The 14,876-nt window shown below is 35.9% G+C and overlaps 1 protein-coding gene across 10 annotated transcripts in view; it reads right to left on the reverse strand.

Moving 5' to 3' along the window:
* Positions 1-14,876, reverse strand: part of LOC121877168 (dystrobrevin beta-like) — an 80,896-nt gene that overhangs the window by 11,900 nt on the left and 54,120 nt on the right. For 8 of the 10 annotated variants that reach the window (XM_042382784.1, XM_042382787.1, XM_042382786.1 and 5 more), the window contains 3 exons: positions 14,556-14,784; positions 12,836-12,979; positions 4,237-4,284 (listed from right to left, as the gene is read on the reverse strand). In XM_042382784.1, the coding sequence (XP_042238718.1) occupies positions 4,237-4,284; positions 12,836-12,979; positions 14,556-14,784 (421 nt within the window). Of the gene's footprint in view, positions 1-4,236; positions 4,285-6,264; positions 11,238-12,835; positions 12,980-14,555; positions 14,785-14,876 lie in introns of those variants that run through there. The other 2 variants (XM_042382785.1, XM_042382782.1) reach the window with 2 other exon arrangements.

The following is a 14,876-nucleotide window of genomic DNA, read 5'->3' on the forward strand; positions in this document are numbered from 1 at the left end:
CAGATGGTCGGTCCGTCCCAACCCTCCCCCCCACCCCCCACCAATCTTCCCTTCAAGAGAAAGGTTGGGTGAAAGAACTAGATTTTAACATTTAGTATTAAATAATACCTCAGATTAAAGTTAGGATAATATAATTGACATTGCTGGATTCCTTGTAAAACCAGGAATATTTTGAATATAAATGTCATATATTTTGCACAAAAGATAACATATTTACTCAGAGTAAACCTTATATCTAAAATTTGTATGTCTAATGCAAAATATATGATGTTTATATTCAAAATGATCATCAAATTGTAAGAATTCCAGCAATGTAAATTATATTCTGGCCGGGTAGTTTGTATGAATTTTATGAGCTAAAACAAATATCTTCAGTTAATAAAAAAAAAAAAATATTCTTCACACCGTGGTGCCAGGTGGTCGGTCGCCGGTCCCTCCCTCCCTCCCACCCCCCACCAACCCTCCCTACCAGATGAATGTGTGGGAATACCAGACTGTTTACCTTTTTAGTAATAAATAATAAATCAGACTAAAGTTAGGATAATATAATTGACATTGCTGGATTCCCTGTAAGACCAGGAATATTTTGAATATAAATGTCATATATTTTGCACAAAAGATAACATATTTACTCAGAGTAAACATTATATCTAAAATTTGTATGTCTAATGCAAAATCTATGATATTTATATTCAAAATGATCATCAAATTGTAAGAATTCCAGCAATATAAATTATATTCTGGCCGGATAATTTGTATGAATTTTATGAGCTAAATAAAAAAATTATACTTCACCCGAGTAAAGGGGTACACCCACCGCGGAATGTGAGCATCCTGGGTTCTGGCAGGGCACCGTGTAAACGTGGAAACGCGGAATGTGGGATCGCGTAAAGTGAGGGTTGACTGTATTATAATTTAAGAAAGGAGTGGTGATTATCCTAAAAAATTGTCAAGAAAGAATACAAACATAATTGATCTGTATTGTATCAGGAATACCTCGTTATTCGTAACCCCACTTATCCACAATTAATATTTTAACACCCGTTTGATACTCACAAAACACATCCCACTTATTCAAAATGAAAAATTATGATATCCCACAGTAATATTTAAAACTGGGCGGGCTAGCTGCAGCTCTTTTATTCCGGTGTAAGGTCCACTTCACACTAACTTTTTTTCTATGCTTACGGACCATGCGTATCCGTATGCATGGAAATTAATTAAGTTCAAAGGGACCATATACAGTACAGTACACAGTGTTCTTTTGTATTGTTTTTATGTTAATGTAGTTATTCTATTGCATTACTGTGTATGGAGTGTGTTTTTTTTTAAGGGCATTAGCCCACTCGGGCTAGTGTTGCTAAAAAATAAGAAATATGAAGAGCATACTAGGTGTGTATGTGTGTGAATTTAACGTGTGTGTGGAAATATGTAGCTAAATTAGATTGTGCCTGTAGCTACATTCCCCTAGCCCTCCTCCTACCAGGCAAAGCTATGTTAATTTCATTTCTAACTTGTAATTTTGAGTAGATACTTTACACTACAGTATATGTACAGTATTTTATATTATTTTTTTTTTTAACTGTGTTACTCGCTTACACAATCGTTCATACAGAATGTTGAAAAAATAAAAATTAAAGAAATGATGATCATAAGGTCACAAACTTAAAGGGAATAAATATTTTTTAAGTGCGCAGTACAGTAGTTTATGGATTGTGGGAGGAGGGAGCAGTGTTGGAGAGTCTCAGCCGCTCCAGTCTCCCGCGTGTAGTAAAGCTATCACCAACTGGCAATGTAGTATAGGCATCCCCCGTGTTACGGAAGGGTTCCGTTCCCGGAAAATTGACCGTAACGCGAAATTCTGTAACGCGAAACCTATTTTCCCATTGACTTCCATTATAAAACTGGAGATGCGTTCCTAAGGAATTTTTTCGGCCCCAAAAAAGTAATTCAAGCACTTTTATTAATGAAAATCAACATTTATAAACACATACAATACAGTACATTAAATATTTTATGATATACCTTCTTAAAACACCAATTTAAGGGTTAATATTGCATAATATTGCATTATACAGCTATGTGTATGTTTATTTGAGTGCCCCGTCATAGGAGTCCATTTTCTCTCACTTCAGCACTCCTGAGTCGTCCGTTTTCTCTTAATCTTAAAAGTGCACCAGAGAATATTATTTTTTAGTAGTGACACAGTATTTGATATTGCAACTGGGGTTGCAATTGTTGAGGCAACTTAGGTATGTCAAGTCTCTCAGTCTGAATGGCATGTGTGAGGCCTTGTGTTTGTTAAAATTTACCCCAATTTCCGTAAGGGCGGATTTACGGGCCGTAATGCGAAATTATTGGTCATAATTTACAAATTCCGTAAGAGCGAAATTCTGTAACCCAGGCTTCCGTAACGTGGGGGATGCCTGTATCTTTTATTTTATTTTATTTTATTTATTAGTACTATATAATTTTTATTTATTCCTGACATTTACTGGTGTCACAGTATACACACAACCCTTGTCCCTAATAGCCTTGGATAATGAGGAGTGTACTGTACTGTATACAGCTCCTCCCCAACTTACGACGGGGTTAGGGACCCAAATCCAGGTCGTAAGTCGAAAATGCTTAAATAATACATAGAAAATCTAAAATGGGTGTCTCTTTTTCTTCTCAGCACCACAAAACTTTCACTTTTAAGCTTGCCAGCCATTTTAAAGTGAATTACAAACAAAAATTTTCTCTGTTTACTGACGTAATTTGACAAAATTTTGGTACGAATGAGGCAGGTCGTAAGTGCGAGTGGTCGTAAGTCGAGTAGGTCGTAAGTCGGGGAGGAGCTGTATTGAAAAATATTGGGTGAAAGTTTCCGACTGGGAACGCATTTATGTTAATTCTTATGGGAAAAAAATTCCCCCGATATTCAGAAATTCTTTATTCATGATGACTTTTAGGAACACATCCCTTGTGATAACTAGGGTATTCCTAGACTGTACTTGGAAAGGTCCACCACAGCATCAATGTCCACTGTGAGAATCAAACTCACATTTAAAGACAGAATAAAATTATTTGGCATTTGCCAAATAAATTACTTTAAAAATGTGGCATGAACATAGTGAAGGGGTTAAAGCAATACAGTTTTGATGCTCACTAACATCAACTTCAGTTGAGAGTAACAAGAGAGCAGCCACAAAGCACAAATATACACATACAGTAGTATACTGTACTGTATATTATATGGTAGCACCATGAGTGAGGTAAACTGTGCTGGTAACCCAACCCAAGTGTGGTGATGTAGGCTTAGCAGGTGTAATGCTTTCAGTATCAAGAAAAACAGCTAATTTTTGTAGTTTAGTTTATATGTTTGGTCAGTATACACCCTCCAAAAAGTATCTTTAGGGTCCGATGAATTTCAAAATGAACACTGTGACTCCTGTTGTCTTGTTAAGGTTGTCAAAATCACATGTGTGTACCTTAAATTGAGATTTCTATATTTCTTAATGAAAGGTGATGCTACAGTCCTGTGTTTGTTACATTATCACATTTGTACAATTTATTTCTCTTCCAATATATCACATGACCGATGCTTAAAACATAAGGGTTTAATGTGGGTTTGATTTCCAAATAGTGTAGAGTTGTACCATCATTCTATTATGGCATGCACACCTACTGAAAAACTCTGGTACTGTAATCTACCGTAGTATTATAACTGTGATTTGTAGGTAACTAGAAACAGATTTATCAGAAAACAAGAACACAGCAAAAGTCATTAAAAAAAATAAGATTTAAGTTTAGTACTGACAACACACAAAAAAAAAACATTCAACTACAACTGATATTCTAAGAACCTTCATTAAGGTCAAACTGTTACAGTACTGTACATGGAAATAACATAAAAGATAAATACTTATGCAGTACAGTAATTAGAACATTAATTTGTGGATAAAAATTAAATGATGTAAAATATTACACAAATATGAAAGCATTACAAGCAGTGTGGATACAGCACACTGAAGACTGCCCTTAACCTACCCAACGGTAAAGTTAAGTACCCATTCTGTAGCAGCTGGGTGAATTAGAGGAAACCCACTTAGTTGCCCACTGTGAGATATGAACTGACAACCATTAGTCAAGAGGCAAGTGCTATATCCACTCAGCCACTGCACCCCATACAAAAAACAGTACGAGCTAAAAATCTTCCTGTAGCTATAAAATGCTTAGCTACAAAAAACTTACCTCTGTCAGGCAGTGGTCTGGTTAGCAGCGAGTCATCATCTGAACTTTCTGTAATTTCATAGTGTATTTTTAATACAATAAATTGTGAAAAATTTTTGAGGACTTTTACATTTTATAAGTTTATTGTACAATACAGCAATTCATTTCATTATACAGTATACAAGTTTCAGAAGTTATTGAAATTACCTGTATAATGCAGTACAGGTATCATTTTTACTTTTCTCTTTAATTCATTACTTTACCAGATGGTGTTCTCACTGTTTCCTTACCTTCTGAATCTCAATAATTCTCTTTAGACTACAGTAATGTCTATCACCCAATAGCTCATCTATTCAAAAAGTGCTAAATCCAAAATATTGTTTGACGTCTTAATTAGCTGTAATTTAATTTCTTGCTATTATACATCTAATACATACTGAAGCCTTTCCAACTACTGCAGCAAGGTTCTGTCTAAGATTCATACAGCAAATAAATCATTCCTCACTAATCAATGGAGACCACACATTATCTTTGTATCATTATATCTTGACAATTCTCTACACTACTCAATTTCGCCATACACTCACTCACTCTCCACTTCCTCTTCACTGATAGTCTCCTCTCCCTTTTGTTCCCTTTACCCTCACTTAACATAAATTCTCATATCCAATTGTACAGGCAGCAAGGTGATGGGTTTATCATTCAATATCTGTTTTCCTCAAGCATAATATGTCAGAAGTGGTATTTCTTTGCCTCTAAAACTTTTGTTTTTAAGGAATGAGCTTGCAATGAGAAGATCCTACACTAATTATTTCCTTAGTTCCAACTACAGTACCAAGGCTTGGATTTGAACTATTGATCCATAAATTTTGGTACAATAAGTAGTTCTGTACAGTACAGTAGTTGAATGAAATGCTTTATTTAGGCTCGGACATTGAATTACATTTCAGAATCAGTTCCTAATAACTTCATCTAAACTCTTACTGCCCAGTAATTATAGTACAGGTACCTCTTCAAATTTCACATATTATTATCAAGGTTATCACATTAGCTTCCCTATATTCAGTTCAAGTCGTTATATAAACTAAGCATAAACTGTACAAAACAACTTTGTCATCTTTACCCAACATACACTTCTTTAATCCACTACAGTATACTGTTGTACTTTATTTTTGTTTACCGGTACCTTCTTTTCATTATACAGGGTATTGTATGTCAAATAACTATCAAGAAGTTTATAACTTGAATTTCTTTTAATTTTATGACATTTTCTATTCATTTAACTTTTATAATATAAAATAATTTCTCCTACACTTATAATAACTCTCTATATCTTCTTCCTCTATACCCAGTTCATGTCTTCCTGGACAGATCCTCCTAATCGCTGTGGTTACTGAATATCAGCTGATGTTCCTCGATACTGATGTCTCTCACTCACACAGTCCATCTCCATTGCTCCATCATGTTTCAACTGCACTGCATTTTCACATTACCCAAGTACTCTACTAAGACTGTCTCCATATTTTCATCTGTATTTTTGTTGCCATTTCCTTTATAACATCATATCTTGTTTAAATTTCCTCTATCTTCCCTGTAACTAATCTCAGTATTCCTGTTTAGGATACCTATCTATTTCACCTGCCTACACTCTATTTGCTACCATCTCTTTTAAAGAAACTTCATTACATCTGTCCAAACAAGTTACTTCACTTAGGCTACTTCCATTTCATTACTCTCTACAAATTTAAAAAATCTAATGGATTCAAAATTTGCTTTAATACATTACCCCTCACATCAGTCACCCTACAAGATTTCTCAAACTTCTATTTAAACTTTTGTAAAATTAACATCTCTTGTCAGTTCAACCACAATTAACTTCTAATTCTCATTCCCAAGCTCAGCCATCTTCACTTGTATTTGTTTGAATTGAATTTACATGCAAATGCTTGTGCCATGAATGTTTTAAGCTTTCTATAAAATAGGACAGTGAAGCAGGTTGAAACCTTCACTGTGGGTGCACATGTAGAGATAGGAGAGTAAAGAAAGAAGTGAAATTTTGAGATGTACTTTGAGTTTGATACAATCTTGACAGAGGTATGAACTACCTCTACTTGCAATGGTGATGGTGAATCTTATTCAGTCAAGTAAAATATGAAAATAAGAACATAAATTGAGATACAGTACAGTACAGTATACACATTCAGAAGGAAAAATCACACTACAAAAGATGGATTATTTAGATAATAATGAGAAACAATACTTTTTACATACGAGTTTAATAACTGTGGTCTATGACATCAGAGCTTGAAGGTTAAGGAAATTACTTGGGGAACTTAAGGTAAAATTAAAAATTATTTGCAAATACAGTACTGAAATGGCTAGGTGGTAGGATTAATTGAGGTGATCTGCGTCAGAAGGGGTGAAGCGACACCCCGGCAAAAATGCGTTTTTTGATGGATATCACTATTTTTTCCTTCCTCTACATGTTGGCATTGGATGTAACCCTCTAGCTAGAATAGAAATAAGGTGGAAAGTCCTTCAAAAATAAGGGGTGATTTCGCCTCGGGCCTGGAGCTACGTATCTGGCTGTGCGCTCAGTTCCAGAAAGTGGCAACATCCCGTTCAGAGTGAGAGGAGCGTGAGCCAATGACAGCGCGCCTCCCTTGAACCATACCTCCCGAGGCAGCCAATCAAAATGGATTTCCCCTTGCTACGTCACAGCTCCTCGGCCAATCCGCGCGCCCAGATGCTGCCTCCTCCTTAGTTTTGGCGCATCGGGAGGTTAAGTGTACGTTCTACTGCTGTTTTTGATAACTTTTCGACATTATTCATGTTCCACGGGTGTGAGAAGTGCTGTGCAATATCTGTCCGATATTAAAGCAAGACTCGAATGAGGCCAGGCCTTCTGGTGTGGGTTCAGGAGCCCACTATTCCTGAGCATGTGTTTGACGCCAGTGCTCATGTGGACACCCCAGTAATGCTTGGTGATAGTGATTTTGGTGGTGAATTTAGTGTTGATTATGGTGATACAAGTGCTACTGGCAATGGTGCAGGTGACATGCATGATTGCAGAGACTATGATGACTTACCTGTCGACAATGAAAGTGACTCACAACATGATGAAAGTGCTTATCATAATGACAATAACACTTTGAACGCACAGAATAACTTTTTAGCGTGCTACAAAGCATCCAAAGATCTTTTTGCCGACTATGACGAGTTAAAAGACAATTTGGCATGCATTGACGATGATAATGACGGTGAAAGTGAAATAGATGAAACTGAGTATACTCGTAATACAAAAAGTGACTGCTATGCATCACAAGACCTTTTTGCAGACAGTGATCCAGTACAGAGTTATGTGACATGCACTGACGGCAATAATGAAGATGAAAATGATGAAAGCGAGTCTAATGGTAACACAAACAGTAACACTAATGTATCACAACAAGAACATCCAGACTGTGAGGAGGTAGAAGTGTACAGTGACGAGACATGCATTGACCTTGATAGTGATGAAAGTGAGCCTGACCCAACGAATGCTAGTGAAATTGAGCCCATACCTCAGTCTTATAATGAAACTGAACTGTTGCCAGCATCAATAATCCATGATTTAGTTGAGGAAGAATCTGTGTAGCGATTTTTAGAGAGGACAGAGAAAGACTTTGATCAGTACTTGATTGATTATGATGAGGCCATTAAAGTTATACGCACTCCTCAGGGTTTATGTAACTTCAAGTTGCTACGATCTTCAGGGATAATAAAACGAAGAAACTAAACAAAGTATGATTGTAATACTATTGTCATAATACTGTTTTTACTAAAGATTATGCAAACTTTCTCCACCTTTGTATTTGTATGTTAATTATGTTGGGGGGGAGAGTGTCGTGGTGTTTCCTTATTATTACACACATTATACTTAACAATATTATAAGTCATTGGCTAATAATAGGGACGGGGGGTTAAGACGAGTGCTGTTTTTGGTGATCATTAACTTGTTTTACAGTATCAGCCCACAATGATAAGAAAATTTTGCAGAAAAATGCGACTATTGTTGATTTGAAGCTCAAACAACTGTACGTCACAGGTAGTTATTCTCATTCAACTCACGATAAAATAAGAACTATTCACAGTACTAACTTCCAATTTTCACAGTTCGCTAGGAGATGGATTGAGCTGCACGATAAAAAAAAAGAGCCCTCTAGCTTAAAAAAGAAAAAAGTTATGGTTGTTTGAAATTCGAAAAACCTTAAACGCGTTTTTATCAGCTTTTTCTAATTTAACGCTTCACCCCCCTTCTGATGTGGAGCGCCTCAATTGTGGTACAGTATTAGAGCAGTTGGTCTTAGTCGACCATTTTAGAGTTACTGTACTAAGGGAGGTCTTGAGGAGGTACCTTTTTTCATTGAAAGTTCTGTACCTTTTATTAAAAGCATCACACCACATCATCACTCAGTGGTTGACCTCACTCTTGTAACCTCCAAATACTGTATAGTCCCATTTCTGACTGCTACTTTCCCATTAACTCACAATGCTTTTTTCTCCTATGGTATTTGTGCATTTCTACATTTTCTGGTATATTCTTCTTTCCCACATGCAATATATTTGCTTGCTAAAGCACTCCACATCTTTTCCACACATTTGTTTCTCAAGAGCCAAATACCACAAGTAAAGATTCCTGTACTTCATAGCGTAATGCCTAAACCAGCAAGTAGAATCATTAAGAAATTTTGTTTTGTGCTGTGGTTATTATTTTATTTTCATCTTACTAAGAGAAACAGTAGATAAGCTACATGTGCGCAAGACAGCAACTGCACACTGATGAAGTCAACCACATTTACACAGAAATGTTTTGAAGAAGAGAAAGACACAAACTTTGACCAGTAGATGACATGTTTTATGCCTGTACTGTACTGTACAGGTTATATAATAAAAAGATACATGCAGGGAGAGAGTTCCACTGTGATAGCATTTTGAAAGAAGCAATGCAGGGGCATATCTAGGGAGTCATTGGGAATGCTACCCCTGTCTTCAGCTCCAAATGCTGCTCTCTACTTCTCAGTCTTCTTGGGGATTAGCAGCTTTGGTGATGGTTAAGGCTGTGGTGGAGGTGGGAGGGATGCTGAAACTGACATTTGTAACAGATAAGCCTGGGTGGTTCAGGTCATGCAGAAAGGGGGTGGGTACTCAGTGTTTGCTTCATTTGTTTGTCTGTTTTCAGTCTTGCATGCTTGTCTGGGAAATATATCAGGTACTTTTTGAATATTGGCAAAGGTAATGGAATAACAATGAGAAAAATAAAGAAAAGCCCCCAGACTCATAGAAGCACTATACTCTGTAAACAAGGTATAAATCAGGTACTGGTAATGATAACAAAATATAAGAATTCTAGAATGATAAACTAGAAGAATTAAGGGGTGTATGTCAAGGTAACACTGGTGTACAGTACCTGAATGACAAAAAAAATGGTAGATGTTAAGGCATCAAATGAAGAGTGTGTTTGTGTTTACATTTTGGTTCTGGGCAACCTTCGTTACAGTAGGAAGGGGCTTCCATGAAATAAACAAAAATCATAATGTGCTGCTAACATATATTTTCAATAAATTCATGCTTTTTATTTCTATAAACACATTAACTCATTTAGTGTAATTAATTCAACCAGTCTCTATTTTCATTCATTTATGTTGTCCTGTTTGGTGAAGTAAGCTAATACTAACTGTATAACATGACAATCTTCCCTAATATCACTAGACTGAGGATTTTGTATAATTCTTCTTTTAATTTGATATGTACAGTACAGTACTTGAAGTTTGACTTACTAACTATTACTGTATAATGATATATATTCTTAGGTTTACACTAGAATGAGTACATATCAAGTTGTGATTACTTTAGATGATTGATTATGGAAATTGGGCTCAAAGCCAATAGGCCATTTAGCGCTGTAAGGTACTTTTAGGTTACTGAATATACTGTGCTGGGGTTATCACAATACAGTTTTAATATTTATACTTTCATGTAAGTAATGTGGATGACTGTAAAAAAATAATTTACAATATTTTGAAAATTGAGACAGTAGATTTACTCCCATAACTACACTGATACAGGATCAGGAAAACACAGTCCAACATTTCTAATTAAAATTTTTACTCATGGGTTACAGTATCACTCATGTACTGAAGTATAAGCTTGAATCTTTCAACAAATGCTTAGGGAGTTCAAATTGTAATAGGTCTTCCCCTTTACACACAATGTATCATCATAAAGTTACTACACAAATACAATTATTGTTAAATTAACTTATTTGACTATAACCAGACATTTTGCCACATTGCATCTGTATCCATGACAATATTACCTGTATGATAATTTTGTTGAAGACCCACATAAAATCACAAGGACAAACTGCAAGGATCAGCCAGAGTCAAGCTTTATTCCCAGTCTCATAATCTTTGTTAAAAGGATTGTTTACCCCATGATCTCCTGCAGCAAAATGCAATCCTGTCATGACCTATAATACACAATATCCTCCCTATCTCTTAATAATGTGTCTTCTGTCCTAATGGCAGCCTGCCGTCTGTCTTCTATGGTACCCTCTAAGAGTCTAAGGGATTTTTTGATGGCTACTGCTTAGTTCTCTGTTATTGGAGTCTATCATATCCTCGCAATATTTCTATCAGTCAACTTGCTGTTTTGGCTGCTGTACCTATCATTGACACACTACACTAACATATATGGTAGACCCTAATGGTGTTCCTGCTGGCCAAGTTGTTCTACTGGCTGTAAGATTGCTGGTGCCTTAATATTGTGGCCTCCTTTGGTCTAGCTGTGCTTGCTGCTGTTTCTTCCATTACAACATGAGGCCTGATGGCTCTGTCATAATTTATAATATTTTGAAGGATTAATAAACAGACCTCCTCCACATCCCAGATGCTCATTGGTGGAATTCCTTTGATGACTCCTAAGATGCTCAAATCCACCCATCTCTGTACTCCGCCTCCGGATTTATCCTTATTCACGCACTGGTAGTGAGTGAATGTAAATTTTAGACATAAGTTCGGTACCACTTATGCACTCACACTATTCTTCACACCAGTGATACACAACAGGAATCCAGCGCACACTTACACACACCAGAGTTGCACTTTGACTACATTATTCATTGTTTATATTGTGGAACAATATTTGTCCAAGTGTTTTGTTCCTTTCTATGCAATAGTGTATGACCTGAGCCTTCAACTGTTTAGTCCTTACTATGGAATATACTGTATGACATTAGTATTACCATTTCCTAGAAGCATGATTCATTTTAATAATGTAATTCCTATTCCAGAGAAGTAGATATTGTATGGGTAAGGGGAGGGTTGTTTACATAGATGGTGAAGGTGGTAGGAGAATTCATTTGTTCATCTTGTTGTTCACAGTACAATTGGAAAAGATCTGTGGGGCACAGACTACAATAATTTCTTTTGAATAACCAATTTCAAACACTTATGATTTCGTTGATATGATACAAAGCAGGGATGGGTATTAAATCATAAATCTTGACTTCCATGAATAAAAATAAATTTTAAATAAAAAATACTGAGTGCACTTATGTAAAACTTTAAACGGCTTTTTCCTACTGCCAATAAAAAAGAAACTACAGTATATGTTTAGTTTGTATGAAACTCAAGGTTTACTCAACAAATAAAAAAATCACTGGAAAATGAAAAATAACTTGATTCTACAGTACTGTACTGATAAATTCATACCAAAGTTGGATACTGTCAGTGTGAGTCACAAAAACTTTAAACTCTGACACACAGTTGACAGCTGACTTGTAAGATTTTGCAGCATCCACTCTAGATTTACAATAGTGTATCCAGAAAACAATCAAGATCGCTTACATAATAACTTCTTCAGAGTTAATTGGGTGATTGCTAATGTCAATCTCTGCTACAATGACAAAATTCATAGCTCGCTGTTCCCACTTTAAACCTGGTCATTCTTCACTTTTTGGGGGAATAAAATACACTCACACCCACTAGTAACTTCTCTTAATTATCAGCCAACATTAGTACATAACACACTTCTATACTGTATAGCCACCATCTGCTCTTAATAAAATCATATTATATAATCAACTGTCTAAGCCCTGTCCACTTTTGCCTACCTTGGCAGCTTTGCATTTCATATAAGTTAATTAGTTGCTGGTTAATATGTGAGTTACAATGCCACTTCAGCACATTTATGGCCATAATTCTCTTTTCACTGTTTATTAATGTTAAAATTTCAGGTGGAAACTAAGCTCGGCAACTTATACATATTATAAGGATGTATAAGGTGGCTAAAAGTTGGCAGAGTTTAGTTGGTCAACTGTGTAAAAAAAAAAAAAAAAATACAGTACATTTAATTCTTATTCTTTCTCTACAATGAAGTAAGAATCCAACAGACTATCTATGAGTCTGATATAAATGACTAGGACACTATAAAAACACCATAACATGTACAGTACTGTAGCACAGTGTAATATTTTCCAATCTTTAACTGGGGAATTAAAGGGCTGCATTGTATCATGGTAATTTACCCCTTTTCATGTTTAATTAAATTAAAAAAAAACAAAGTTGTTTATACTAACCTGAGTTTAACTCCCGGACAAGGCTGGACATGGCATTTGTAACAGAATCAGCTGCCACTAAGAGATCATTTCTTAAACTGCGAGAGGCTAGACTATCATCAGGGGAGTTGTCGGGAGTACAATTTGAGCCAGCACTTGAGAAAACTGCAAATGAAATTAAGTGTTAAATTCCCTACTTCAGAGGGAGAGAATTTTTATTAACCCCACTCATAAGATTAAACAAAAAAACATAATTGATGGATTGATCCTGGAAATATTATGAATGAGTCGGTAAAAAGGAAATTCCTGTTTAGAACTCATCATATATACAGGTTACAACTCAGGCAAAACTTCAACATTGATGTCTGGTAGATATTAAACAACCATCACCCTTTTAAAGGGGCTATCAGAAGTGACAGCTACCACTGAAGGCTGAGACCTGAAAAAAAAATCCTACACAGTAGTCCACAGAACCTTGCCTTCCTTTGTTCACTGTTGGCCATCTTGTGTACTGTAACTAATATGTATTCCAAAAATAACCTCAGTTCAGTTCACCTTCATAAGAAAAAGAAACACATTGGAAACATGGGTGGGGGGTCTCTGATTTTCCTTTTCACAACCTTCAATGGCAGTTGTTGCCTCTTGATTTCCCTTTTTTAAAGGCAATGGTTGTGTAACTGAAAAAGTAAAAAATTGTTTTATCAGTACCTGTACCAGCCATCAACTGTTGAAACTGGCAAAAATGCCCAATGAGGCCACGGACCCAGTTTTAACATTCCCAAATATCCAAGTGTACACTTCTTATGATTTTGCATATACTGTACAGTATTGCACATAATTATACAGTAGTGTATGTACAGTAGCTAAAACAATTATCTGTGCATACTTTGTGGAAAACAATATGAGACCATAAAATTTTGGAGCATATCGACCCCACCTGCACAGATAGTTGTTTTAGCTACTGTACAGGATGTTAGCACACACTGGGAGAATAAAAAAACCTGGAACCACAACAATTTGTGGCAAGGCGCAGCAGAAAACTGAATGATCACACCAAAACAATGATGCGAACCCACTTGGACATTACCAAAAACTCCACTAGATGGAGAAGCAAAATACTGTATTAGTAAAATTCGTTCCACTAAATTGAACTTTCGCTAAAAGGAATTCCATTATAAGGAATAATTACTGTACACATATCAGGTGAAAATTCATAAAATTTGTCACTCTTAAGTATCACATGATGAACAACTGACTAAGATATCACACCAAAATGAGCTCAGAAAAAAAAAAATCCTTAAATTTTTTTTTTAGCATTATGAAGGCTTCAGTTTGTAATCTTATAGTACTGTAACACTACTGGCTGATCATAAATTAGTTTGATAGTCAACCTAAAGAGTGTCCAAGAGTTGTATTGACAGAACAACACTTAGCTCTCTTCCTCCTACATCCAAAACTTTAAATCACACTTCCCAAATTTATCTTTTGCACTATTAGCCATCCAGCAAGACTTTTTTTTTTTTTGTGCTCTTCTACGATCAACAGAGCACTTCCTGAATATACATCTAAGGCCTTCCTGTCAAAAGATATACCATACTCCTTTCGGATAAAATACAAAACTAACTACTCTGTGACAAGGGGATTTTCTGTGTTGTGAACAGCAAGAATGTTAGTGACAAGTGTTAATACAAAAAAGTAAGTAAACATCTTAATATAATAAACTATGAAATTGATAACATGCCTGAGGAAACTGCTGATTGTAGACCATCAACATGTAATGAAGAGAGAGAATCTAGAGTTGATACTTGAGCTGTATGAGATGGTGTTGGTGGAGCAGAGCGTGATGAAGCTGTGGACCCTTGAGTTCCACTAGGAAGATTTGACATCACACTGCTTCCAAGAGTTCCACTTGTGGAAAATGGTGGTGACTTGGGTGATCCATTGGGTGTTGTGGGTGATGTTTGATGATTCTGAGGGTGATGATAATCCAGATATAAGTTTTCATTCAAAATGGAAAGAAATTCAATGTGATTACTGTATTACTTATATGAACAATCACTTT

The sequence above is a fragment of the Homarus americanus genome, unplaced genomic scaffold, assembly GCF_018991925.1.
Source record: "Homarus americanus isolate GMGI-L3 unplaced genomic scaffold, GMGI_Hamer_2.0 scaffold48681, whole genome shotgun sequence".
NCBI lineage: Eukaryota > Metazoa > Arthropoda > Malacostraca > Decapoda > Nephropidae > Homarus > Homarus americanus.